General features: G+C 41.5%; 1 protein-coding gene across 3 annotated transcripts in view; it reads left to right on the forward strand.

Annotated features, from left to right (window-relative positions):
• The window catches only part of ctps1a (CTP synthase 1a), an 81,345-nt gene that overhangs the window by 52,092 nt on the left and 1,328 nt on the right, over positions 1-27,925 (forward strand). For all 3 annotated transcript variants that reach the window (XM_060904780.1, XM_060904781.1, XM_060904782.1), the window contains 11 exons: positions 2,043-2,194; positions 3,933-4,065; positions 4,199-4,287; positions 8,322-8,416; positions 11,180-11,242; positions 11,335-11,378; positions 11,462-11,558; positions 13,127-13,182; positions 21,380-21,476; positions 25,759-25,903; positions 26,053-26,156. In XM_060904780.1, the coding sequence (XP_060760763.1) occupies positions 2,043-2,194; positions 3,933-4,065; positions 4,199-4,287; positions 8,322-8,416; positions 11,180-11,242; positions 11,335-11,378; positions 11,462-11,558; positions 13,127-13,182; positions 21,380-21,476; positions 25,759-25,903; positions 26,053-26,137 (1,056 nt within the window). In that variant the 3' untranslated portion in view covers positions 26,138-26,156. The remainder of the gene's footprint in view (positions 1-2,042; positions 2,195-3,932; positions 4,066-4,198; positions 4,288-8,321; positions 8,417-11,179; positions 11,243-11,334; positions 11,379-11,461; positions 11,559-13,126; positions 13,183-21,379; positions 21,477-25,758; positions 25,904-26,052; positions 26,157-27,925) is intronic.

The raw sequence follows: 27,925 nt of genomic DNA on the forward strand, positions 1-27,925 counted from the left end.
AAAAATCCAGAAAAATCACATTTGTCTGATTTTTAAAGAATTTATTTGCAAATTATGGTGGAAAATAAGTATTTGGTCAATAACAAAAGTTCATCTCAATACTTTGTTATATACCCTTTGTTGGCAATGACAGAGGTCAAACGTTTTCTGTAAGTCTTCACAAGGTTTTCACACACTGTTGCTGGTATTTTGGCCCATTCCTCCATGCAGATCTCCTCTAGAGCAGTGATGTCTTGGGGCTGTCGCTGGGCAACACGGACTTTCAACTCCCTCCAAAGATTTTCTATGGGGTTGAGATCTGGAGACTGGCTAGGCCACTCCAGGACCTTGAAATGCTTCTTACGAAGCCACTCCTTCGTTGCCCGGGCGGTGTGTTTGGGATCATTGTCATGCTGAAAGACCCAGCCATGTTTCATCTTCAATGCCCTTGCTGATGGAAGGAGGTTTTCACTCAAAATCTCACGATACATGGCCCCATTCATTCTTTTCTTTACACGGATCAGTTGTCCTGGTCCCTTTGCAGAAAAACAGCCCCAAAGCATGATGTTTCCACCCCCATGCTTCACAGTAGGTATGGTGTTCTTTGGATGCAACTCAGCATTCTTTCTCCTCCAAACACGACAAGTTGAGTTTTTACCAAAAAGTTCTATTTTGGTTTCATCTGACCATATGACATTCTCCCAATCCTCTTCTGGATCATCCAAATGCTCTCTAGCAAACTTCAGACAGGCCTGGACATGTACTGGCTTAAGCAGGGGGACACGTCTGGCACTGCAGGATTTGAGTCCCTGGCGGCGTAGTGTGTTACTGATGGTAGCCTTTGTTACTTTGGTCCCAGCTCTCTGCAGGTCATTCACTAGGTCCCCCTGTGTGGTTCTGGGATTTTTGCTCACCGTTCTTGTGATCATTTTGACCCCACAGGGTGAGATCTTGCGTGGAGCCCCAGATCGAGGGAGATTATCAGTGGTCTTGTATGTCTTCCATTTTCTAATAATTGCTCCCACAGTTGATTTCTTCACACCAAGCTGCTTACCTATTGCAGATTCAGTCTTCCCAGCCTGGTGCAGGTCTACAATTTTGTTTCTGGTGTCCTTTGACAGCTCTTTGGTCTTGGCCATAGTGGAATTTGGAGTGTGACTGTTTGAGGTTGTGGACAGGTGTCTTTTATACTGATAACGAGTTCAAACAGGTGCCATTAATACAGGTAACGAGTGGAGGACAGAGGAGCCTCTTAAAGAAGAAGTTACAGGTCTGTGAGAGCCAGAAATCTTGCTTGTTTGTAGGTGACCAAATACTTATTTTACCGAGGAATTTACCAATTAATTCATTAAAAATCCTACAATGTGATTTCCTGGATTCTTTCCCCCCATTCTGTCTCTCATAGTTGAGGTATACCTATGATGAAAATTACAGGCCTCTCATCTTTTTAAGTGGGAGAACTTGCGCAATTGGTGGCTGACTAAATACTTTTTTGCCCCACTGTACTGACACTAAACTTTTCTGAGGTGTGTGTGTATTGTCAGTGATTCTATGACCTGTTATCACAGTAACAGCCTGGATATTAACCTCCAGTTTCACCAATTGTTCAGTTGTTCCTGTTTTCCCATTCAATGCACTGATGATAAACCTGATCACAACTGTGATGGGCATTTTTTTAAAAAAGAAAGAAGAGCCAATATGTGGTATTTTGCTGCATTTCCAACCCCTAGTTGCCAAAAAAAAAAGAAAAATGAACATTATCTGAGGTATACCGTGTCATACAGTAGTCCATAAGTATTTGGACAGCAACGCATGTTTCATAGCTTCATCTCTATACACCGCCACAATGGATATGTATATATGATATGACTAAAATGTAGACTTTCAGCTTAAATTCCGTGTGTTTTAACAAAACCATTGCATTAAACGTTTGACCCGGCTGTATATGTGCGCTGTGTGTCAGTTGGCAGTTATTGGCTCATAAAATATTTTCTTGGATTCAAGCACTGCATCATAATATCTATGCTGTGTTGCTAATTGTATGTTCTTCCATCTCTTCCAAGGTAATATGCGTCCACGATGTGTCGTCCATCTACAGAGTGCCACTGCTGCTCGAGGAGCAGGGTGTAGTACACTACTTTTGCCGAAGGCTTGATCTGCCCATTGAAGGCAGGCCCAGAAAGATGCTCGCTAAATGGAAAGAGATGGCAGACAGGTGTGTGACACACACACACACACACACACACACACACACACACACACACACACACACACACATACTATAATCCTTTAAGAGTGACCCAGTGTTGTAAGCAAGTATATAAACTCAAAATCTCAGTTTGTCACCATCCGAATAGTGAAGAAGAAGAAGCCTTTATTTGTCACATGCACACTCAAGCACAGTGAAATTCCTCTCTGCATTTAACCCATCTGAAGCAGTGAACACACGCATGCGTGCACACATACCCAGAGCAGTGGGCAGCGATGCTACAGCGCCCGGGGAGCATTTGAGGGTTAGATGCCTTGCTTAAGGGCAATTCAGCCCAAGGCCATCCCATGTTAACCTAACCGCATGTCTTTGGACTGTGGAGGAAACCTACGCAGACGCGGGGAGAACATGCAAACGCCACACAGAAAGGCCCCCGTCGGCCGCTGGGCTCGAACCCAGAATCTTCTTGCTGTGACATGATGGTGCCACTGAGTACAAGCGCAAGAGTGTCTGTGGCTCTTTTGTCTCTCTGCTTTTCTGGATTTTGCTTATTTGCTTTTGACTACTGCTGTGTTCTGCCATTTCTTCTGTAACATGTTTCTCATCTGCATTTCATACATACAGAAATAAAACAAAGTGCAAATATAAATCTGTTTGAAAAAAGGTACAAAAAAATATTTTTAAACAAGTATATAGAAGAGGAAGTATGTTAACTGAGGATGATGAGGGATAAATAGAATAGGGTTGATTGTTATATTAGAACTAACTTAGTATATGGTATATATATATTTATGGGGATAGTTTATATATTCATATTTACAGGGATAGGTATGTAGTATATATTTATTTTTGTAATTAAATATTTATATAGATATTTATGAAGTGTATATATGGTATGTAGTATATATTTTTGTAATTATATATTTATATAGATATTTATGAAGTGTATATATGGTATGTAGTATATTTATTTTTGTAATTAAATATTTATATAGATATTTATGAAGTGGTATATATGGTATGTAGTATATATTTTTGTAATTATATATTTATATAGATATTTATGAAGTGTGTATATATGGTGTATATAGTATATATGTATTTTTGTAATTAAATATTTATATAGATATTTATGAAGTGTATATATGGTATGTAGTATATATTTTTGTAATTATATATTTATATAGATATTTATGAAGTGTGTATATATGGTGTATATAGTATATATGTATTTTTGTAATTAAATATTTATATAGATATTTATGAAGTGTGTATATATGGTATGTAGTATATATTTTTGTAATTATATATTTATATAGATATTTATGAAGTGTGTATATATGGTGTATATATGTATTTTTGTAATTAAATATTTATATAGATATTTATATAGATATTTATGAAGTGTATATATGGTATGTAGTATATATTTTTGTAATTATATATTTATATAGATATTCATGAAGTGTATATATGGTATATATTTTTATAGGTGTAATAATGTAGTTTGGATTTTGGGGTAGTTAAAAAGGGATGGGAAATTTAAAAAAGTATTGTACTTCTTCCCACTCCTTTTTCGAACAATTTGCGGTGTTTTGTAATGTCTTAGCTCTTTGTTATTTTATTTTTTTTTGTCAATTTCTCGTTTTCTTTCTTTTGTATGTACAAATAGTTACATGCTTTTTTTTTTATACATGTTCGAAATAAAAATAAATTAATTCATTCATACTTGTTTGTGTCTCAGGTCAGACAGACTGTTGGAGCATTGTTCCATCGCCCTGGTTGGGAAGTACACAAAGCTCTCCGACTCGTATGCTTCGGTTATCAAAGCCCTGGAGCACTCAGCTCTCGCCATCAGCCATAAACTAGAGGTTAAAGTAAGTGTGTGTGTTGAATGGACTTGTGGTAATGGATTAAAATGGAATCAAAGTGTGGAAACTTCGAAACTTCCACTTGGATGTGTGTACACAGTTCTCTAATGTCCTGTAATCGTGTCCCGCCCCTCCCCAGTATATTGATTCTGCAGATTTGGAGCCGGGTACTCTGCAGGAGGAGCCTGTGAAATACCATGAAGCTTGGCAGAAGCTGTGCAGTGCAGAGTAAGTCATGAGATCTGTCCTAAAAATGAGGAATTTGTGGCTAGCCAATGGCTGGAGCAAATCGCAGCATGCTGACTCGTGACTAATAATAAATTAACGAAAGTGGATTACCAACCAAATGTTAAAAATGACAATTTAACTTGTGCTTGTTAATTTGTCCAGTGTCTTTTGGCCTTTTAAAGGGGAACTGAAGACATTTTTAAACTTGCTTTATTTCTTAACGTGTTATTCAATTACGTTTTCGGTTTTATTAACCTTATATCGCGAATCGTATCGTCATATTATATTACACTTATCGGCCTTTTCGGTTTTTAGCTGTATTGAATGTAGTTCGTTTGGTCCACAGCGGGCGTTGCTTATCCGCGCGATCTTCACGAGACTTGTGCGAGACTTCAAAAGGGGTGTTCACACGGCACATACCGATGTATTTTGTTGCGATATATCTTACACCGGTGTAAATTTTGTGGAGCGTTCACACGTCACAAACCTGCTTACTAGAGAGAAGCGTGTTAGCACCGGTGCAGCCCCACTTGCATTCACACGGCAGCTTTTGCGACCGTGCTATACGATAGTAATAATGTGGAAATGAAATATGCGCATGCGTGAAAATGTACTTCCTTTTCCCGGTTGTCATGGCATCACCAAGCGCCGGGAAAACAACGTGGATGAAGACACCAGTGTTGCCAGATACTGCTGACGTTTTCCAGCCCAAAATATGTTCAGATCCGCCAAAATGCACTTAAAACCGCCCAATCTGGCAACACTGGAAGACACGCAGTTCTGTTGTTGTTGATATTCGCCATTTTGGAAGCGCAAAATACCAGGATGCAAATTATGCAATGCCCGTATGTAATCTACTCTCCTGACGCGTAGTGAGTCTACCCCTGTAGCGTTCAGACGGCCCATTTTATATCGGTGCTGCCCCGCAAACTAGCATTTACTCCGGAGTAAATTTCTTAAACCACCTCCCGAGCAGGGTTAGATTTGCACCGGTTTAAGCAGCTTTCAGGGGCGACACCGGTATAACTTTGTACCGTGTGAACGCTCTACCGGGGCAGCCCCGGTGCTACACCGGAGTAAAAGTGTCAGCGCCGCCATTTTGAAAACTGTTTACACAGCGGCCAGATCATTCCAATTTAGATTAATTTGCCAGCTTCATCAGTGATGGAGTGTCAGTCCTGTGCGCTGTGGCCCCTCCCCCCATGAAGGCATGCCGAGTGGACTCCAGCACGCGCGCCGTGAACAAGGCGCACCTGAGCTCAATTAAGGAACTATGTGTTTGGCTATTTCAGGACTGTGCTGATGCATTTGCATCACGAAGTATTACGATACGCATGTACGTGTTACCGAGCCTTTCTACCCGTTGTCTAGATTTCCTGTTTCATGATCCTTGTGCCCGTTTCTCGTTCTTGTCCTCGCTCAGCCTTTGATGTCCTGTTTGCGCCTCGACCGACCCTTTTGCCTGTATTCTCGTTTTTTATCTAGCCTGCCGTTTTGGATTGTTCGCCTGTGTGTATATTGTCTCACTGTATATATATTTTGCACTTTATTAAACTGTATACTTCTGCACATACATCCGCCTCCTTCACGTACATGACATGGAGATTATTCTGTACGACTTTGAACCAACTGAGAAGAGTTGGAAAGACGACAGGATACGGACGAGTCCTTCACGCTGGTATTTGCGTCATTACTGTCCAGGGCTCGAAATTCGCGGTGGTCCGGTCGCCCGAGGTGACTTAATTTGTCATTTGGTGGGTAATTCCTGTCACTCGGCAGCCCGGCTGGCTAGTTGAAAATTAAAAACAAAAATGAAGCGAAGATTCAGACACACCGTCAACTAAAGCCACCACATATTAAGCGCGTGCCGCGTCTGTGTTAATCGATGTGTTTATCGGCAGGACGGAAACTACTGAAGAATTCCGAATCATATCGTGTACGAGTCAGGCTGTCGTTTTTTTCACTACTGCGCATGCGTATAACGCATCTCGTTGAATATCGCGGTAATCACGTGTAGTATTGGACCAGGTGGGTGGAGCACAGAAGTACGGTAGGCCAGAACTGAGTTCTCAATGAACTATTTATTGCTAGCTTTTCAGCCTTTTATCACTTCCCAGCTGTGCGCGCGCACACACACACACACACACGCACACACACACGTGTTCTGGTTGGGGAGAGAGAGCTCCCTTTCTCTGCTCTCCTCTCCTTTTAAAGGGCGCGGTCACTGGGGAAGACACACAAACACAGGTTAATCCCCATCAGGTGCAATGATTCCACCACTTGCCTTCCCTGACTCCGCCCTCCATTCACAGACCGCCGCTTGGCCATGCCCCCGCTGCCACATCACGTTATCAAATTCAATAGCTGTGGCCACATTATCGCCCATTTAAACAGGTGTTTTTGTTGTCGTTTACATCTACATCTGCCAAAGCTACGTTGCGATGTGGAATTTTCTGAAAGGCGTACAGAAACCGCCAGAGACGGGGACAAAGCGACCTCGGTCTGAAGAGGAGAAACGACAAAGGACTTATAAGCAAACGTGGGAGCAGGGTCGGCCTTGGCTGCGATACGATTTTTATGGAATAATTAATTTTTTTCAAGTTGATTCCTAGTCAATATGAAGCTCCTAATGCTTTCTCTCTCATAGAAAGCATGTTGGACATATTTTGGGTGCTATAGTCATGATAGTAAGGATATTTGTTTTCAATACTCATACACCAAGTTGCCAAGTTTTCCAATATATTATTATTTGTTGATATTATATTATGGTGCTCTGTGTTGTTCTCATTTATGTATTTAACAACAGTATCAAAATACTCGGGTCTTGAAATAAATGCACATTAGTCATGAACAATGGTAACTACTCTCTTTTGTGTTATTTTTGACAGAAGTAAAATTCATACATGAACAAATTTTGGCGAGTTGATTTTCTGTTTGGCGAGTTACTTTGAAAGGTAACTAGTCCGGCTGGCTCGTGGAAAAAAAAAAAAGAATTTCGAGCCCTGCTGTCGCACAATTAAAACGTGCCAGATCAGGCGGCTGATGGGTTTTCAAAATAATAAATACACGTGTATTTTTGTGATAAATACATATTATACTGAGTGCATTTCCCTCGTAATCCTCACTAAGGTTTCGGACAGCACTACAAAATGGCGTCCACGCTATATAGTGAGTAGGGAGCGACTTCGGACACAGGGAAACTTCCGGCTTGATTACATCAGCCTTCAAAGGAGGGCGCACGCGTCTTTTGACAACGTTGGCAGATGTTGGTCGCTTTGATTTCTGCTGTACGTTTTACTTCCGTCCTACGATGTCTCGCACAGGTCTCAACGAATCTCGTTTACGGCCATCGCTTTGACATATGGACTGATATATATTACACAGCATATTTCAAACACTCATAACTTGCGAAAGCAGTGACAAAATAGCGATCAAAAATGCATTCCGATATTTAATAAAATGAGAAATAGAATTTTGATATTAAAAAATTTGCCTTCAGTTTCCCTTTAAGTAGGGGGAGGGGTGTATTTAATAAAAAAAAATTCTGTAATTCCTACACTGTTCTAAAAGTCTTCATTTTGATTCCATATTCATAAACTCATTTCAACTTAAATGTACTGTGTTGGACATATTTATGAACCCTTCTCTTTTCATTTTGTGTATGTATATTTAGTACTTTACACAATTTATGCATAATTTTTGGTGACCAGCCCCTGGGGGGTTTGTCCTGCACTCTAATCTGACCTGCTTTTGAAAATAATTTGAACACCCCTGCTGTTGTCTGTAATATCAACCTGCTTCAAATCATTTATATTTAATGAGCCATGTTACCACGGGAAGGTGTTGCCTAATGGTTAGAGAAGCAGCTTTGGGATCGGTTCGATTCCCTGGACCAGCAGGAACAGCTGAAGTGCCCTTGAGCAAGGCACCGAACGCCCAACTGCTCCCCAAGCTGCTCTGGGTGTGTGGTACGTCACTCTGGATAAGAGCGTCTGCTAAATGCCATTAATGTAATGTTAACTATTTGGTTGCAGTGGTGTTTTGGTACCAGGAGGTTTTGGAGTCCGAGGAACTGAAGGCAAGATTCAGGCCATCAGCTGGGCCCGCAAACAGAAAAAACCTTTTTTAGGTAAGAGTGAAGCGTATTTATGAATGAACCCTTTATTATCACTGTTACCAGTGAAATTGACCATCAACCTGTCCTTACAGAGGGGGAACAGGACAGGAAGACAGGGATAAAAAAAAAAGAAACACAGTAGTAACATGAGGGAAAAAAAAGAACACCCCCCCCCCCCCCACTATGCTCCTATCAGGAGTACAGTGTGAGAGCATTTAAAAACCTACGCACAAGCACACAATAACACAAGTACACTTTTTAAAACACGGGACTGGTGGGGGGGAAGGGGGCGGGAGGGGAGGAGGTAGAGGTAACCCAGCGCAAGCAAGCAGCTGCCCGCTCCTGCAGCCATGAGGGCGCTGGTCACGCACCCGCTTGTCACACTGGGGGTGAAAAATGGCGACCGCGGAAAATTGGGGAAGGGCGAGAGTGTTTCCCAGTAGTGACCTTCTGGGGGAAATGTTGCCCCAGCAACGGCCTTGATCAAGGCCGGTGCTGTTCAGGGAGCCAAATGTCGATAAGATAGAGATTGTTTGGTCTTTCGAACAGACGCAGTCTTTACACGCCCACACCACTCGTCCATTTCTGTCCATTCTGTTCAATTCAATTCCATTTGGTCTCTGAAATACTTATTCCTTGCAAAGCCGAAAGCGTCTCCAAGATGACAACCATGTTGTGGTTCAAGTTCTGCCACAGTCTGAGTGCTGACAGCTTTGCCCACCCCTTCAATCATATCGGGCAGCTTTGTGGGGCTTTGAACAGCTGTCACCGTTGTCTGATTTCCTCGATATACCAGGGCAATGCCTAATCCAATCAGCAAAAGTCCGGTAATCATGGTTCCGAATAGGTAGATATCTTCAATGTCCTCCACAGTCGTTCCGGCAGGACAGGTGGGTTCCCCCGAACCCAGGTTTCTCGTCGAGAAAACTGTGTCAATTTCGTTAGGAGACCAGTTTATCAAATCCATGTGTAAGGTCCTCTAAAATAACACTGTATTTTATACTCTATATTGGATTGCCCTATTTTCTGTGTAATTAACTCCATTTACCATAATGCCTTGTGGTTTGGAATATTTTCACTGTTCTGATGTGTTGTGACGTTCTGTGCATTCGGACCAATCAGACTTATTTGCTCGTTGTAGTTTTATTTGAATTTTGATGTCAGCCAATGGTAATTGGTATATGTTTAATGCCCACGAGTTCGCGGGCTTTTTGAGATGTTTCATCACTTCGCGAGGGAGAAGCTCACGGAGTTCCCGCCTGCTGCCGAGCAGAGAGAGATCGCGTTGTTTGTGAGCTCTATTTCAGCACTTATTTTGCAGACAGTTTTTTTTTATAGTTTGGTCTGCTTGTGGCCATAAACTCCGGTGTCACTCCAGTGAGTGATCTTGCTGTTTTTTTTTTCTGCGGACACATCTGCCCTCCGTGCTGTGCCCACCGGAGCGCTTTCGTCAGTCCCGGGAACTCACTGTGTCGGGTCTGGGACCCAGCCCGCTACCGAGGGGTTTGGGGTGAGCAGCATCTTATTCGAGCGAGCTAACCCACAGCAATAGCTAGCCCTCTGCTCAGGAGCATCTGCTGCGTGACTGTACCGACATCTGTAACCTGATCCGTCTGGTTTGACCGGTGGATTGTGAGTAACGCGAACCCACACTTACACTGACACACACACACACACACACGCGTTCCTCTGGTCTCGCCTGGATAGCCAGCGTTTTAGAAGGGCATTGCAGCGGTTGCTGTTCTGTCTGCAGTTCACAGAGCTGCCACCTGTGCACCAACGGGCCCCAACTGCGCGCGCGTTTTTCTTTCTTGTCCACTTCTTTTCTTTTGATACTTTACCCAGTTTTATTTTCTTACTATGTACTGCTGGTATACACACTGTTGATGTGCTATCTGTAACATCTCTATTATGTAGGCTAATTGTTTCCGCTCTTCTTGTGCCGGTGTTACTATTTTCTTGGTGATTACATTGCATGCTTCTTTGGGAGCATTTATTGTCAAATACTATTATTATTATTATTATTATTATTATTATTATTATTGCTTATTAATAAATATAATCATTATTATTTAATTATATCTTGGGTGTATTGGCTGCTCATTTGGTTGTTTATATTTGAACATTCTGACATGCACACTGCAGACTAGCTATTAGTTCTTTCACTCATGCTACTGTTATTTTAAAGTCTGAGGAAATACACCATACACTAGCTTCAAAGGTAAGTGTAGTATTTTCGCAGTGGAGGCACCGCGCTGTTAAATTTATCATTTATTAGATTTATGCTTATTATTCTCTCTCTCTACTCATACTTGTACCCTTATGGTATCAGGAATCTCAGCCAGCTCACCACTCCACCGCTGAGAACTTAGGACCCTGTTGCGCCATTATTTATTGGGATTTAGGGTAACTCTTTAGTAGCCTATAGCCTACTGTGCTGGGTGATCAGCACCTGTCCAAAAAAAAAAAAAAGGGGGTTACACATGCTTTTTTAGTTTAGAAATTCAATGCGGAGAGAGTCTCTCAAAAAAAAAAGTATAGGCAGACGAGACGAAACAAAGAGCACAAGCAGGGAAAAAAAGGAGAGGAGAGCAGAGAAATGCGACCGCCTTCCGTGAGAGCACGGAGAAAAAAAAAAAAATAAAATATATATATATATATATATATATATATATATATATATATATATATATATATATATATAATATTTAGGGAATATTTCAGTTCCAGAGTCTGTCCAAATTGTGACTTACCTGTGCTTTTGCTTTTTTTTAGGTGTGTGCTTGGGAATGCAGCTTGCAGTTTGTGAATTCGCCAGGAATATGCTGGGCTGGGCAGGTATGATCTGCTGCTTTTCATTCTCATTATTTGCCACCTGTTAACATTTACAGCTTCATTGTTTACTCATCCTGTTATTTTGTTTCCAACAGATGCGAACTCTACTGAGTTTGACCCCGAATCAAAACACCCTGTGGTGAGTTCGTGAGAATAAAAAATGGATGAATGGATCAAATTAAGCAACACGGTATGAATATAAAGGATGTTGTTGTGTTCTAGGTGATCGATATGCCTGAGCACAATCCAGGACAAATGGGCGGGACAATGAGGCTAGGAAAGCGACGGACCATTTTCAAGAACAAGTCGAGTATATTGCGTAAGAACCAGGATCAGATTATATGAATGAATTTGATTTGATTTTAGTGTTGAATTATGGCTTTTAAAGCAGCATGTATTTTGTTCTGTGTATCTAAGGCCATCCTTAAAAAAAAAAAATCCGTTTCCTGTCCACCGGGTGAGCAAAAAAATTTTCGGGAGGGAGGGAGGGATTTTTTTTTTTTTTAATATGGATGGATAAGAAATCGCAATGCTGTGTTTGCTTTTTCTTTCAGTACTTTTTTATTACAAAAGCAGACACATTTAATAAAATATGACCGTTTAATCAACTGAAACTTGTATAAAAACTTTAAGTTAGCATTTTAAATGCTGACTGCAACATTTGCAAAACTTTTACAAAGGTACTTAAAATGTCCGACACGCGGACTTTTTGTAGTTCTAAATCGAGCGTTAGGCCTAGTTCGGATGAAATTACACTATTAAAATGATCACTGAATGATTTGTTTTTCTGAATCCTTACTATTTTGTTGTTCGCTAGAATACCATTTTGCGATTTCACACTTAAGCAAATGTTTGAAAATTCTGGATCTCCTTCCTTCATGGTGGCTGCCATTTTTTTGTGCCGCACGGCGCATGCGCAGAGCTGATTCGACAGGGCTTTCCACAAGCGCCGGCTGCCGGCCGTACAGCCGACTACACAATTAAGTCCAGCCGGCTACTTTAATGACTATTATTTTTGTAGCCCACAGGCTCTAAATATTAATTTTCGATTTTAATAAAATTAAATGTTTATCTAACGGACTGACAATAATGTCAAACTGAACCGCACTCATTTAAGTTGTGATTCGCGCTGTTTGTACCGATAATAACCACAAATTCCCCGCCCACTTCGTTGATCAAGGGAGAGTAACTCATCCGCGGCCCCGACATGCGGTGTGTGTGTGCGCGCGCACTCGGTGGAGGCAGTAGTGTGTCGGAGGGAACAGAAGCAGAGATGACGCTTATTTTGTCTCCGGTAAACCAGTCTTCTCTCGTTCAATTACGTGCTGGCATCAAAAGACACCGTTGGTTGTAAATGAAACCAAACTGAGTGGTTGGAGTGTATTTTCATACACAAATGGAGAAATGTTCGCTGAGTGTGTAATTGTGTAGCCCCACTGCAGACCGTTGTCGTTGTTAATTCATAGCATGCTCAGCTGCGTGAATGTGTCATGCACCGAAAATAAGAGATTTACAAGCCAGGAACTCCTCATGATGCAATACGAAAGAAGATTTACTACCATTTTACTTTGTATTTGAGTAAAGTGAATAAATAAATGGTCTGTGGAAAATACATTTAATCCTGGGAACTGCGTGCACAGGAGTTTATTTTGTGTTTACTCCCCCCGGCGGCTACTTATTTGTCATGGCTGGCTAGTATGAGCCTTAGTGGAAAGCCCTGGGAATGCGGAAATGTCAAGTTCGATTTTAGATTTACGAACCCGAAAAAAATGTCGAAAAACCGGCGTTAAAAAAAAAAATTCGACCGCACAAACGGCACTCACCTGGCCGGTGGACCGGAAACAGAACATTTTTTAATAATGGCCTAAAGTATTGTCTTTTTTTCAGGAAAGCTTTATGGAGATGCAGATTATGTTGAAGAAAGGCACAGACATCGTTTTGAGGTACATCACCTCCATTTTGAATCGTTATTCCTCTTTTTGTATCAGATATTACTCTGGTGCTCTCATGCTTCATTTACTAAACAATTATTCACCGAAGGTGAAGTGAATATCGGTGATTATTATACTGTACAAACGGGCCACTTTTTTCCATGGAATAAAAACGTGTTCTATTCCCTTCTAGTGGGTTTATTGATGGTATGCGATATTATCATATCGCTTATCCTCCATGTATTACGCCGTTCTCCCCAATGGAGAATGAGTGTGCAGTATTGTTATAATATTGCACGTTGTCAAGACAACACGACGTCTCATGCGAATATCCAGTGACAAAACTTTTCTGCTGCACATGCTCAGTGTCATTTCTTTGTCGGCCGGGAGAGAGAGAAGACAAAGCTAATCCAGTGCTAGGTTTAAGCACTAAATAAATAAACTGAAACTAAAGATGCGCTAAACACCTGAAAGGCTACCAAAACTTCATTATATATTCCTCACGCATATTTACAAGAGAAAAACATACCAACGGACATTGAAAAACTGGAAAAGAGACACATCGGAGATGCAAAACTTCTGCACGAGCGAGTGACTGTGACAGTTTGTAAACAAACATGGCCATGAGGTTTGCTTTGTTAAAAGCAGAAGATTTTGAGGGAATTTTGGCTGCCAGGTCGCGCCGTTGTGTGTAGTTGTTGATGTTAAAAGTAACAAAGTAAATTACGCAGGGAAAAATAATAATTATAATATTCGGCTTGACTGCACTAGCATTGGCCTGCACTAGTACTACACCGGCTGGAAGGTAACTGGACTGCCGCGCTAAGAGCACCGAGTCGTGGGTAAGCTAGCGTCAGCCTTTGAGAATGCTGATATGAAGAGTGTGTATGTATAATAATAATATTGTCTGGCTTTTTTTTTGTGGTCTATCAGATATATTCCATTCAGTTACTCATCTTTGACTCGTTCAGTGTCATGCTAGCTGAATGGAATATATCTGATAGACCACTCAACACGGGTGGCACGGTGGTGTAGTGGTTAGCGCTGTCGCCTCACAGCAAGAAGGTCCGGGTTCGAGCCCCGTGGCCGGCGAGGGCCTTTCTGTGCGGAGTTTGCATGTTCTCCCCGTGTCCGCGTGGGTTTCCTCCGGGTGCTCCGGTTTCCCCCACAGTCCAAAGACATGCAGGTTAGGTTAACTGGTGACTCTAAATTGACCGTAGGTGTGAATGTGAGTGTGAATGGTTGTCTGTGTCTATGTGTCAGCCCTGTGATGACCTGGCGACTTGTCCAGGGTGTACCCCGCCTTTCGCCCGTAGTCAGCTGGGATAGGCTCCAGCTTGCCTGCGACCCTGTAGGACAGGATAAAGCGGCTAGAGATAATGAGATGAGATGAGACCACTCAACGCCAGCCAATATTATTTAAATAATAACCAAGACGAAGTTGAGGTTATTATTCACTGAGCCTGAGGCGGATAATTGTTGTAGTATAAATACACCGGTGATTATTTTTTAAAAATTGTATTAAAAAAATAATTTATTTCAAACTTCAAAAGTGTCCTACAAATGTAAAAATGGCGTAAGCATATACCGTGCTGAGCGTAAATGAGTGCACCCCCTTTGAAAAGTAACATATTTAAACAATATCTCAATGAACACAAACAATTTCCAAAATGTTGACAAGACAAAGTTTAATATAACATCTGTTTAACTTATAACGGGAAAGTAAGGTTAATAATATAACTTAGATTACACATTTTTCAGTTTTACTCAAATTAGGGTGGTGCAAAAATGAGTACACCCCACAACAAAAACTACTACATTTAGTACTTTGTATGGCCTCCATGATTTTTAATGACGGCACCAAGTCTTCTAGGCATGGAATGAACAAGTTGGAGACATTTTGCAACATCAATCTTTTTCCATTCTTCAACAATGACCTCTTTTAGTGACTGGATGCTGGATGGAGAGTGATGCTCAACGTGTCGCTTCAGAATTCTCCAAAGAAAATAATTTCTTTACACCACAAAGGTGAAGGCTACAAGAAGATCAGCAAAGCTTTCCTTATCAGTCAGAATACTGTAGCAAAAGTGGTACAAAAATTTAAGAAACCTGGAACTGCAACCATCTCACAGAGACGTCCAGGTCGTCCACGGAAGTTAACACCTCGTCAGGAGCGTCTTCTAATGAGAAGGGTTGAAGAAAATCAGCATGCAAGTTCACTGCAGTTATCTAAAGTAGTAGAAAGCCAAACTGGGGTGACTATTTCCCGTGACACAATACGGCGTACACTGCAGAGGAATGGCATGCATGGATGCCGTCCACGAAAGAAGCCTCTCCTAAAGCCCAGGCACAAAAAAGCCCGCCTAGAGTTTGCCAGGGCCCATACTGACAAAGATGAAGACTACTGGGACTCTATACTCTGGAGTGATGAGACCAAGATAAATGTTTTTGGAACTGATGGCTTCAAAACTGTATGGCGTCGCAAAGGTGAGGAATACAAAGAAAAATGCCTGGTGCCTACAGTGAAACACGGTGGTGGCAGTTTCCTTATGTGGGGCTGCATGAGTGCTGCTGGTGTCGGGGAGCTGCATTTCATTGATGGCATCATGAATTCACAGACGTATTGCTCTATACTGAAAGAGAAGATGCTACCATCACTCTGTGCCCTTGGTCGTCGTGCACTTTTCCAACATGAGTAAACACACATCTAAGGCCACTGTTGGATTTCTGAAGAAGAACAGGGTGAAAGTGATTCAGTGGCCACATATGTCTCCTGATCTGAATCCAATTGAACACCTATGGGGAATTCTGAAGAGACAAGTTGAGCATCACTCTCCATCCAGCATCCAGTCACTAAAAGAGGTCATTGTTGAAGAATGGAAAAAGATTGATGTTGCAAAATGTCGCCAACTTGTTCATTCCATGCCTAGAAGACTTGGTGCCGTCATTAAAAATCATGGAGGCCATACAAAGTACTAGATGTAGTAGTTTTTGTTATGGGGTGCACTAATTTTTGCACCACCCTAATTTGAGTAAAACTGAAAAATGTGTAATCTAAGTTATATTATTAACCTTACTTTCCCGTTATAAGTTAAACAGATGTTATATTAAACTTTGTCTTGTCAACATTTTGGAAATTGTTTGTGTTCATTGAGAGATTGTTTAAAATGTTACTTTTCAAAGGGAGTGTACTCATTTACGCTCAGCACTGTATCTACACCGAGTCACATAAAATACTTTGTTTTGAAACAGATAAAATAAATCACAATCCCACCTTACCTTTGAATAGTTTTCGACCAAACTTCGTAGCATCTTTAGTGCGTTTAGGAACAGCATTTTTCTTTCATCATTTCTAATTCTTCCTCACTTACTGAAGCGATTAGCCGCCATTTTACAGAGTCGCTCAAGGTGATTATCGAGAAATAGTCCGAATTTCTCGACCAGTCAGAGCATGCTGATTATTTTCTGTAATCATCTGTATATTTATACTAAAAGCAAATATAAAATAAGAAAACCAAATGTAGGGTGAAGCAGAATGGTTTGTAATAGACAGGCTACTCTTGATAAAATTTCTATAATAGAGCATAAGAGGGGCGGCACGGTGGTGTAGCGGTTAGCGCTGTCGCCTCACAGCAAGAAGGTCCTGGGTTCGAGCCCTGGGGCCGGCGAGGGCCTTTCTGTGTGGAGTTTGCATGTTCTCCCCGTGTCCGCGTGGGTTTCCTCCGGGTGCTCCGGTTTCCCCCACAGTCCAAAGACATGCAGGTTAGGTTAACTGGTGACTCTAAATTGACCGTAGGTGTGAATGTGAGTGTGAATGGTTGTCTGTGTCTATGTGTCAGCCCTGTGATGACCTGGTGACTTGTCCAGGGTGTACCCCGCCTTTCGCCCGTAGTCAGCTGGGATAGGCTCCAGCTTGCCTGCGACCCTGTAGAAGGATAAAGCGGCTAGAGATAATGAGATGAGATGAGAGCATAAGAGGCTTATTATTGTAACCCAGGTCTCCCATTTAAGGATATAACTAAATGCTGAGGGAGACTGGGCCTGAGTTCGTAAAGTAAAAGGTTTACCCCTTATATCTGAAAGTTATTCTAATTTTGCTAACTCACTAATTTACAGTAAGGACCACCACACTGTTTTAGAAAAACCAAAACCTTTACAGGTATTTATTTACAGAAAGACAAAATGAAAGCTGTTATAAAAAAGTAAATAAGAATTTTTTCAAACACAAAAATAAAAATAAAGTACAGGGTCTCTTTAAACGGTGTACGTCAGGTTCTAGGAACTCTGGTTTTATACCCTATAAACCAAAACTAAAATAAAATGTCCCTGGTCTCAATTTCCTTTAACTTCAATAAACTCAAAATTCACCCGTGGGCCCGCCCACACACACACACACACACACACACACACACACACACACTCCAAATAACCCCAAACTCAGGTTGCAGGTCTGTGCCGAAGCTCGGGTGCGGTGAGACCTAAAACTTTTTGGTCACTTCACTAAAATAAGAGCATAAACTAAGAAGCACGTGCAATGTCAAAGTCAGTAATGTACTCACAAATCCAAATGAGGGACAAAAGGGATAGCAGAGGATAGTTAATGGCGACCACAGAGGCCGATGGCAGTCACAGTCCACAATGCAGTCCGCATGCAGCAACGAAGTCCGGGAAAGAAAAAACAGCAGGGTCCATCCACCAGCAAAACTTGTCTCAATCTTGTTTTCACAGCGTCCGTCTCCTTTAACGGCACAAAAGCGAATTGAGCCACAATATCCTCGAGCTATAACATTCAGTTATACCCGAACGCCAGGTCATACTTAGCGCTAGCTTATTTTAGCATCGGGAAAACAGCAGACATGGAATGTTACGTTAGCATAGCATGTATCCAAATGCATCTTTTCAACTACAACATGAAGTTACAGCTCAAACTAAAAATGTACATTATATTTACCTTCTGTAGTTCACAGAAAAGCATATACACACAGGACCATGGGTAGTCGTCCTCGATGATAATTCTCAAATGTTTCCCACAATTCCTTCGCTTCCTTCAGGACTCTGACTGAAAAAATGTTCCCTCACTCTCCGGTTCAACTACGCTTAAAACCACAGCGTGAACTTCCCGCCCCGTTCCAACATAATTGCATGAATTGGATTGGCTGATTACTTGCTTCTGACCAATGACAATGCAGAAATCAAATGACTGACATACAACTTAAAGGAAAAGTTAGATTTCACAGTAATCGCACTCGTGCTCAAATCAGTTTCTCATCTTTTATATAACAGACCTTTTTAACCATATATCTATTTATTTCTTATTATTTATTTTTTCTGTAAGTAGCGTAACTTATTAAATTGTACATATATTTATTATGTTTTATCCAAAACATTTTTTTTCAACCTAAATATTATGAACTCTTTAACACTCTTTTTAACAAAACTAATATACATATACTAATTTTTATGAACTGACTTTTAAATGTTACACAGGGTTACATTATAATAATAAAATTGACTGCTACAATAAAGTAGCGAGGTCAGTGTTTTGTTCTCTGTTACATTGAATAAAGTTGGGTTTAAACTGTAAGGTTTTTAGCCCACGGACATCTTAGTGTGTAACACGATGTGCTCAGCAAAAGCCGATTTAGTGACCAAGACAAGCAACGACAAAGTTCTGGCAGTGTTGGAATGTATTTATTTATTTATTTATTTATTTTTATTAATCGGAGTGTGGTGAATAATGTTGACCTAAAAGCCACCAATAGGAAGAATGATGCAAATTTCACAAAACGGCAGCAAATGGACAGGGAAAAAAAAATACTTCAAGCTCGATTTGAAGGATGTTTGTATTCTGTGTGATCCATTAGAGCAGGGGTGTCCAAACTGATCCATAAAGGGCCGTGTGGCTGCAGGTTTTCATTCCGGCCATGCAGCAGCACACCTGATTTGGCTTATTCAATCAACTGACACACCCACCCTTTAATCAAGGGTGGGTGTGGCTGCAAGTATTTGACTGTGTGAAGACAGTTCAGTTGATTGAATGAGCCAAGTCAGGTGTGCTGCTGCATGGCTGGAATGAAAACCTGCAGCCACACGGCCCTTTATGGATCAGTTTAGACACCCCTGCATTAGAGGGTCTGTTCTGTAATTCTGCCAGGAATTTATTGGGATCATCTCATACATAGTGTCTTTCAAAAGTATTCATCCCCCTTGGTGTTTGTCCTGTTTTGTTGCATTACAAGCTGGAATTAAAATTGATTTTTGGAGGGTTAGCACCATTTAATTTACACAACATGCCTACCACTTTAAAAGTGCACATTGTTGTTTTATTGTGACACAAACAATAATTAAGATGAAAAAAACAGAAACCTGGAGTGTTTTCATATGAGACCCCTAAATAAGAGCTGGTCCAACCGATTCACTTCATAAGTCACATAATTAGTTGATTAAGATCCACCTGTGTGCAATCCAAGTGTCATATGATCTGTCACATGACGTCTGTATAAATCAACCTGTTCTGGAAGGACCCTGACTCTGCAACACTACTAAGCAAGCAACATGAAAACCAAGGAGCCTCCAAACAGGTCAGAGGCAAAGTTGTGGAGAAGTATAGATCAGGGTTGGGTTATAAACAAATATCCCAAACTTTGAAGGCAGGGTCAATATTGGACTGTAAAGATCACCCTCTTCATTGTTCATTTGAAGCTCTCCCCCTCAGGCCGAAGACTAAAGGCAAATTTATGCTGACAACGCAGTCCTCGCAGATGGCGTCTGTGTAGCCCCCCCCACCTTCACAGACGCTCTGCGCGCACCTCCCAAAAATTGTGATCACCGCAGAAGCCTCGCAGACAAGAGGGCTCTGATTGGTCCACTCTACATCCGCTGTACACGCACTTCTGTTTCCCTACTTTCCCGGTTTGGTTTGTTTTCACGACCGCCATTTTTAAAAACACGAGCGAAGATGGAGCAGCACGAAGAGCGGTTGATCGAGGAAGTGAGGAAGTACGTACATCTATACGACTCCAGTTCTAGTCATCATAAGTAACCGGAGGATAAACACTCCACTAACCACACCCACCAACTACTCCTAGCGATTTCGCGCCCCCTTGCGTTGTGGCGGAGAATAACATCGCGCACGCCTATTACTCCCCGCTCAACGATAAATTACAACTGTCTGCGAAAAGCTATCTGCGAAAGCCTTGTCGCAAGAGCATGCAGAGGCCCTAAGAGTCCCCTTTTATAAGTTCAATAGGACAAGACACTCTTTTATCCCTAGTGCAATACGTCTGCTCAATTTGCACAATTTTGCTTTATTGCACACAAATGAGTCTGATGACCATGTGTCAGAAATATAGATAGGTAAGACAGTTTCTTTATATTAGTTTGTCTATTTATATTAGTTTGTCAGTTTTCCTTTTTGTGTCTTTGTGTATCTGTGTGCTATTTATGTGTATCTGTACCTGACTGTAAGACAAGTTTCCCTTTAGGACAATAAATTTAAACTGAACTGAACTGAAAATATCCCACAGAGCACCATTATAGCAAAATGGAAAGAATATGTCACCACTACAAACCTGACAAGAGAAGGCCGCCCACCAAAACTCACAGACCGGGCAAGGAGGGCATTAATCAGAGACGCAACAAAGACACCAAAGATAACACTGAAGGAGCTGCAGAGATCCACAGCGGAGATGGGAGTATCTGTCCATAGGACCACTTTAAGCCGTACACTCCACAGAGTGGGCGGGGCTTTATGGAAGAGTGGCCAGAAAAAAAGTAATTGCTTAAGAAAACACGTTTGGAGTTTGCCCAACAGCATGTGGCAGACTCCCCAAACACATGGAAGAAAATTCTCTGGTCAAATGAGACTAAAATTGATCTTTTTGGCCATCATGGGAAATGCCATGTGTGGCGCAAACCCAACACCCTGAGAACACCATTCCTACAGTGAAGCATGGTGGTGGCAGCATCATGCTGTGGGGATATTTTTCATCTGCAGGGACAGGAGAGCTGGTTAGAACTGAAGGAAAGATGGATGGCACTAAATACAGGGCAATTCTGGAGGAAAACCTGTTTGAGTCAAAACAGGACAAACACCAAGGGGGATGAATACTTTTGCAAGACACTGTCATGTAACAGTGAGGTGCATATAGACACGTTGTGTCATGTTAATGAATGTAGAAGTCATGAAGAGTGGCTTTTGCTTCTGCAGGTCAATCCAGAGCTGAAGCAGCATTTTGAGGAGAAGGGCTTCAACTTTGTGGGGCAGGATGTAGAGGGAGAGCGGATGGAGATTATTGAGCTGGATGGTGAGTCATACAGCTGCTTAGTTTCCTTGATGATGCATAAACAGCACAGCACTCCTCATACCGTAGGACCATGTGTTTTCATGAACTCAAGGCTTTTACACACGGGTTACTTTTTTTGTTTTCATGTGATTTAATTGACATATTGATAGTTTTTTTTTTTTAAACAATTTTTATCATGAGGACTTTCTCACACACTGTGAATATTACACAGCGAAAAAAGTGATGTTTATTCATGGTGCGAAAGCTATCAGCTTAAGCACATTGTGCAGAACAGACATCACGTGTTGATGTAAGAGGCAGCCGGCAAAACGGTCTTGAATTTCGCAGCGAGCCTCTGCTGTGCGCCAGCATCACTCACGTCTGGAAGCTAAGCGGCTATATTTCACCTGTGAGCACGCAACACCATGATTGTTGCCCATTGTCCCGTCTCTCAGCTTTAACTCTTAATGAGTTTATGAGACACTCTTTCTTGAGAGCATGTCTATAGTTATTGTCTTCTTCGCTATTGGACGACTTCATCATTTACTCAGGATGCTACTGACAGTCATATCTGGGTTCAACGATCATTAGTTCTAGTGGGGCGGTTTAGCTCGAATATTCAAAAGGATTGTGCATTTTGTGATACAAGCATCAAATTTGGCACAAATGTACATTGATATATGGCGAACATTTTCAGATATTGAGCCACTCGGAATTCTCCCTTCATGTCCGCCATATTGGAATTCAAAATGGCCGCCATTTGAAATCTACATTTTCGATTATCTTTGGGTCTAATGCTGCTATTGACTCGATTCTGGTGTCTAAATGTATGTTTTGGGGGGCAAGGAATCCAATGGTAACAATCTGTATCGCATATTTTGTACCAATGAGCCGCCATATTGGATTTCAAAATGGCCGTTGTTTGAAATCTACATTTTCGATTATCTTTGGGTCTAATGCTGCTATTGACTCGATTCTGGTGTCCAAATGTATGTTTTGGGAGGAAAGGAATCCGATGGTTACAATCTGCATTGTGTATCTTTATAAATTAGCCAACATATTGGATTTCAAAATGGCCACCACTTGAATTCTACATGTGCGATTACCTCTGGGTCAAATATTTTTATAGTACATGACGATATTTCCTGGTATCCATTTTTCAAAATGACATACTTTATTACAGTACTCCACTTAATTCATGAGAGATGAATATTCATCATCATGTATTTTTGACAAGACAACATTTTACTCAAAGTCTGTGAAGTAAAAATTGTTTTGACAAGTTTGAGTTATTGATTAGATTCTGTGTTGTTCTAGGTTTGATATGGAACCCGGAGGAGTTCCAACAGTTAAGCAATAGGCTAATTATCCTAAAGTAGGTGAAGGTGACGGGCAGCACGGTGGTGTAGTGGTTAGCACTGTCGCCTCACAGCAAGAAGGTCCTGGGTTCGAGCCCAGCGGCCGACGAGGGCCTTTCTGTGTGGAGTTTGCATGTTCTCCTCATGTCTACATGGGTTTCCTCCGGGTGCTCCGGTTTCCCCCACAGTCCAAAGACATGCAGGTTAGGCTAACTGGTGACTCTAAATTGACCGTAGGTGTGAGTGTGAATGGTTGTCTGTGTCTATGTGTCAGCCCTGTGATGACCTGGCAACTTGTCCAGGGTGTATCCCGCCTTTCGCCCGTAGTCAGCTGGGATAGGCTCCAGCTTGCCTGTGACCCTGTTGGAGAGGATAAGTGGCTACAGGTAATGGATGGATGGATGGATGGAAGGGTGAAGGTGACTGCATTGTCAAGCAGGAGAAGGTGTGTGTTCCTGAAAGTTTAACTGGAACAACTAGATAATGCTGATGAACAAGAATGAGCATCTATTCCGTCCTCTGCCTCTTGGTTACTTACTCAGTCACTGACTTTTGGTGGATGACTTCCTCATGATTGTACCAAATTCTTTCCTTTTTTTAAAATGATGGATTTAATATTGCTCTGTGGGTGCTCCAAGTTTGGGATATTTTTTTAATAACCAAACCCTAATTGACACTTTTTCAGAACCTTGTCCTGCATGTGTTTTCATAGGTTATTGGTTTTCATGATGCTGTTTGCTTAAGTATGCTCCCTAATAAACCCTGGAGCTTTCTACAATCAAATCACTGTCTTTAGAATGGAAATCACCTCATAGTTTCTGGAAACTTTCAGCTGATTTAACCATAACTAATTTAGGGGTTTTACACCAATGGAGGGTGAATAGTTGACAAATTAATTTTTTTATTTGTAAATAATTTTGCAAACTATACTGATCAATCCATTTCTCAATAATATGGGCTATTTTGTGTAGAGACATGACATACAGCTCTGGAAAAAAAAGAAATAAGAGACCACTTAAATCTTTTCTTAAATCAGCATCTCTGTGTACGGCAGCCATTTCATTCCAGTGTCTGTGCTGGGATTCCAACACATCTCATTTTACTTAATGAGGTATTGATTAGGTCATCACCTGCACCAAATATTATTTAATGAGGAAAAGTATAAAATCCACTGATGTGGTCATCACTATCCTCTTGCAATAGGACCAGTCTGGATGGCAAACACAGTGCTAATATTACCTTAAATTTAATTGGAATATAAAAATATCTATTCTTCATGTAACAGTCCACAGAATGGAAACAACAGGGAAGTGAAGTTTAGGTCAGATAAGCGCAAATGTAGATTTCAAATGGCAGCTATTTTGAATTCCAATATGGCGGACATGAAGAGAGAATTCCGAGTGGCTCAATATCTGAAAATGTTCGCCATATGTCAATGTACATTTGTGCCAAATTTGGTGCTTGTATCACAAAATGCACAATAGGTTAGCTATGCTGCCCCACTATTCCCTCTTCTTGGATGCCGAAGTCGGTGCAAGAATCGGTAAAGCTGCAGGTGTCATGGCAAGACTGAACAAGAGAGTTTGGTCCAACCGCCAGTTATCTTCAAACACCAAACGTTGCATGTACCAAGCCTGTGTTCTTTCCACTCTACTGTATGGCAATGAGTCTTGGGCACCATATACAGTACCAGACAAGAAAAATGGCTTAACAGCTTCCATCTCCGCTGCCTCAGGCGCATCCAAAACATCTCTTGGCAGGACAGTCTGACCAACACCGAGGTCCTCGAACGTGCTGGCATTCCAAGCATCCACACTCTGCTGATCCAAAGGTGTCTTCAGGTGGCTAGGACACATGCACCATATGGACTCAGGACGTATTCCCAAGGATATCTTGTACGGGGAATTGCGCCAAGGGACTCGTCCTGTTGGAAGACCTCACCTCCGCTTCAAGGATGTGTGCTAAAGGGACCTGAAATTGGCGGGTATCAACCCTAACGCCTGGGAGAACATCACGGCCTCACGGGAGTCTTGGAGGGCTTGTGTGAGAAACAGCTTGCAGAAAGCTGAAAGGGACAGGAACGAGCATCTCGAAGTGAAAAGAGACGATCGTAAAGCGAGAGCAACATCCTCAAGAGCTCCGTCTGAATTTGTTTGTACCAGATGCGCGAGAGACTGTCACTCCAGAGTTTGCCTATTCAGCCACTCTAGAAAGTGCAACAGCACCGAGTGCTACGCCATCGTCCTCTAAGACGAACGGATGCCTACTACTGATGGTCGCAGTGCAAAACCAGCATGAAACGAGCACAAAGTAGAAGGTCAAATATTAAAAATTTCACATCGGACTTGGTGTGCGCACACTTGTATTTTTGCATCGCGATTTCGTGTCTAAAGGCAATCAGTCCTAACGTGGCCCAATAGAAAAAGGACTCAGCTTTAAAAATAATTATAATAATGATGATTCCTTCAGGCGGCACGGTGGTGTAGTGGATAGCGCTGTCGCCTCACAGCAAGAAGGTCCTGGGTTCGAGCCCCGGGGCCGGCGAGGGCCTTTCTGTGTGGAGTTTGCATGTTCTCCCCGTGTCCGCATGGGTTTCCTCCGGGTGCTCCGGTTTCCCCCACAGTCCAAAGACATGCAGGTTAGGTTAACTGGTGACTCTAAATTGACCGTAGGTGTGAATGTGAGTGTGGTTGTCTGTGTCTATGTGTCAGCCCTGTGATGACCTGGCGACTTGTGTACCCCGCCTTTCGCCCGTAGTCAGCTGGGATAGGCTCCAGCTTGCCTGCGACCCTGTAGAAGGATAAAGCGGCTAGAGATAATGAGATGAGATGAGATGATTCCTTCACATGCTTGGGGGGGTTGGCACTGAGATTATCATCATAGCCTGGTCTGGTCGTCTTTGAGCTTGTATGATTTGAATTCAACTCTTCTCCTTGATGTCACAGATCATCCATACTTCGTGGGCGTGCAGTACCACCCCGAGTTCACATCCCGGCCAATAAAGCCCTCCCCACCGTACTTTGGTCTGCTGCTGGCTGCAGCTGGAAAACTGAACAGCTACCTACAGAGAGGTTGCCAGCTCTCGCCACGGTATGGAGCCAAACCATCACGCTTGCATTCCTCAAAGCACACTGAAAGCTTCATTCAACCACTCATGCAGGATGTTTATTTTTTTTTCCCCTGGATATATTTTACTTCTGAATCTCTCTCTCTCTCTCTCTCTCTCTCTCTCTCTGCAGAGACACGTACAGTGATCGCAGTGGCAGCAGTTCTCCCGATTCAGATATAGTGGAGTTCAAACTGCCCACCATCTCCCAGGACTGATCAAGTTCAAATTAAAATCGTACGTTTGTTTTTGCTTTGCTTGGTTTCTAGCGGTTCACGAGCAGACCATGGTGTAATCAGACCTGCCAGCCTTCACACCTGTTTTGTGTAGGAGCTCCACATTTCAACACTGCTCTGAGTTATCACTCAAAAATATACCAAATGAGCAAGTCTGTTTATTCCCTTAATACACACAGCAGGTGAGCCAGTCTGATCTGGAATGATTGACAATTGCGTAGATGTTTTGAGCTCTTGTATTAACAGATACCCTAAGAAGCTCCTTTCGTTCATTCGCAGTGTAAATAACTTTTCCTCCAGGGGTCTCATCTGGCTCAAAGAAGGCAGCGTGTTGGTGCTTTCTTTCAAAATGCACAGAATGTTAAATTCATTAATGTGAAATGTAACTTTTAACAACGATAAATTTTAGTTACAAAGTTGTCGATTCGAATCACTGGGGAAAAAATGAATCATGATTGTCAGGCAGTGTAATCTTAGATTTGCCTAGCTGTAATTGTGATTTTTTTATTTTTTTTTAAATAAAGACCACAATACCTAAACATTACAATAGCAGGAATACATGTGACTTCACCTTAGGTGGAAGTAACACAGCTCTAATGATTGAAATCATTTAAAAGAAGACTTTCTGATTTCTTGTTTAGAGACTGCTGAAAGCTAAACAAAAGAGAAGTAGATGGAGGGAGTACAAATGTTCATAAAAGTTTATTAAGAAAAGGCCGACTTGTTAACTTTTTCATTTTTAATAAAAGCCCATTAACTATAATATTCCTATGATATTTTGCTCCAACCTTTACAAATGTGGGTAAATTATTATTGGCTATTAAATTTTTATTTAATGAGAATCAAATTGTGTGCCCAATATCATAAATCAAATCAAGAAATGTATGTTCACCTTAGACAAATGTATACGAAACATGAATTAACTGTATTAAATAGATGCACTGACATTTCCGCTAAGTTTTGGCCAAAAATAGCCAGCACTTTTTTTTTTTTTTTGAACAACAGTAGAAATGGTATCATTGATGATCGCTAAATGGTAGTGATCAAGATATTGAACTCTCTCTATTAGCAGACCCTCCAGGATTTCGCGATGTTGCGATTTGCAACTTCAACGCAAATTCAACCAATCCTCGCGAATTCAGGGCGGTGTTGCAATTATATCCAATCACCGCAAATTTGACCAATTGTTGGCGTCGTCTTGAGGTGACGTCGACAAACTACCTTCCGCCTTACTTCCGTGTATACGTTCAAGAGAAGCAGCATGTGCGCAGTGTTGCCAGATTGGGCGGGTTTTGAATATATTTTGGGCTGGAAAACGTCAGCAGTATCTGGCAACACTGCATGATGTGCGAGTCAGTGTTTATGTAGGCTTAAATTCTGTTACTGAAAGTGTGTTATGTTTACAGTGAAGGACTGTGTGCACTTTATTTTTTTACTTAATACAAGAAATTAATGGATGCCAACATTTTTGCCAAAATGGTATTTTATTTTCCATTGTTTAGGCAGCTTCAGCATCATACTGTGAGATTCTGTTCAAATTGTTTTTTTTCTTCTATGAAGCCTGAGCCATTTATTTTATTAGTGTATAATTATTGTTTAGTCTTCAGGAGAGACTGCCTGCACACAGTACTAGTATTAATAGTTTTTTTTTCTTACATGAAAGCTGAGGCATTTATATTATATTTTAAGGTAACTTCATGTTGTGCTGTGAGGTTCTATGCACTTTAACTTTTGAACCAACAGGAGCATTTGGATAAGTAAAGCCTATTT

The sequence above is a fragment of the Neoarius graeffei genome, chromosome 22 (genome assembly GCF_027579695.1).
Source record: "Neoarius graeffei isolate fNeoGra1 chromosome 22, fNeoGra1.pri, whole genome shotgun sequence".
In the NCBI taxonomy this organism is placed as follows: Eukaryota; Metazoa; Chordata; class Actinopteri; order Siluriformes; family Ariidae; genus Neoarius; species Neoarius graeffei.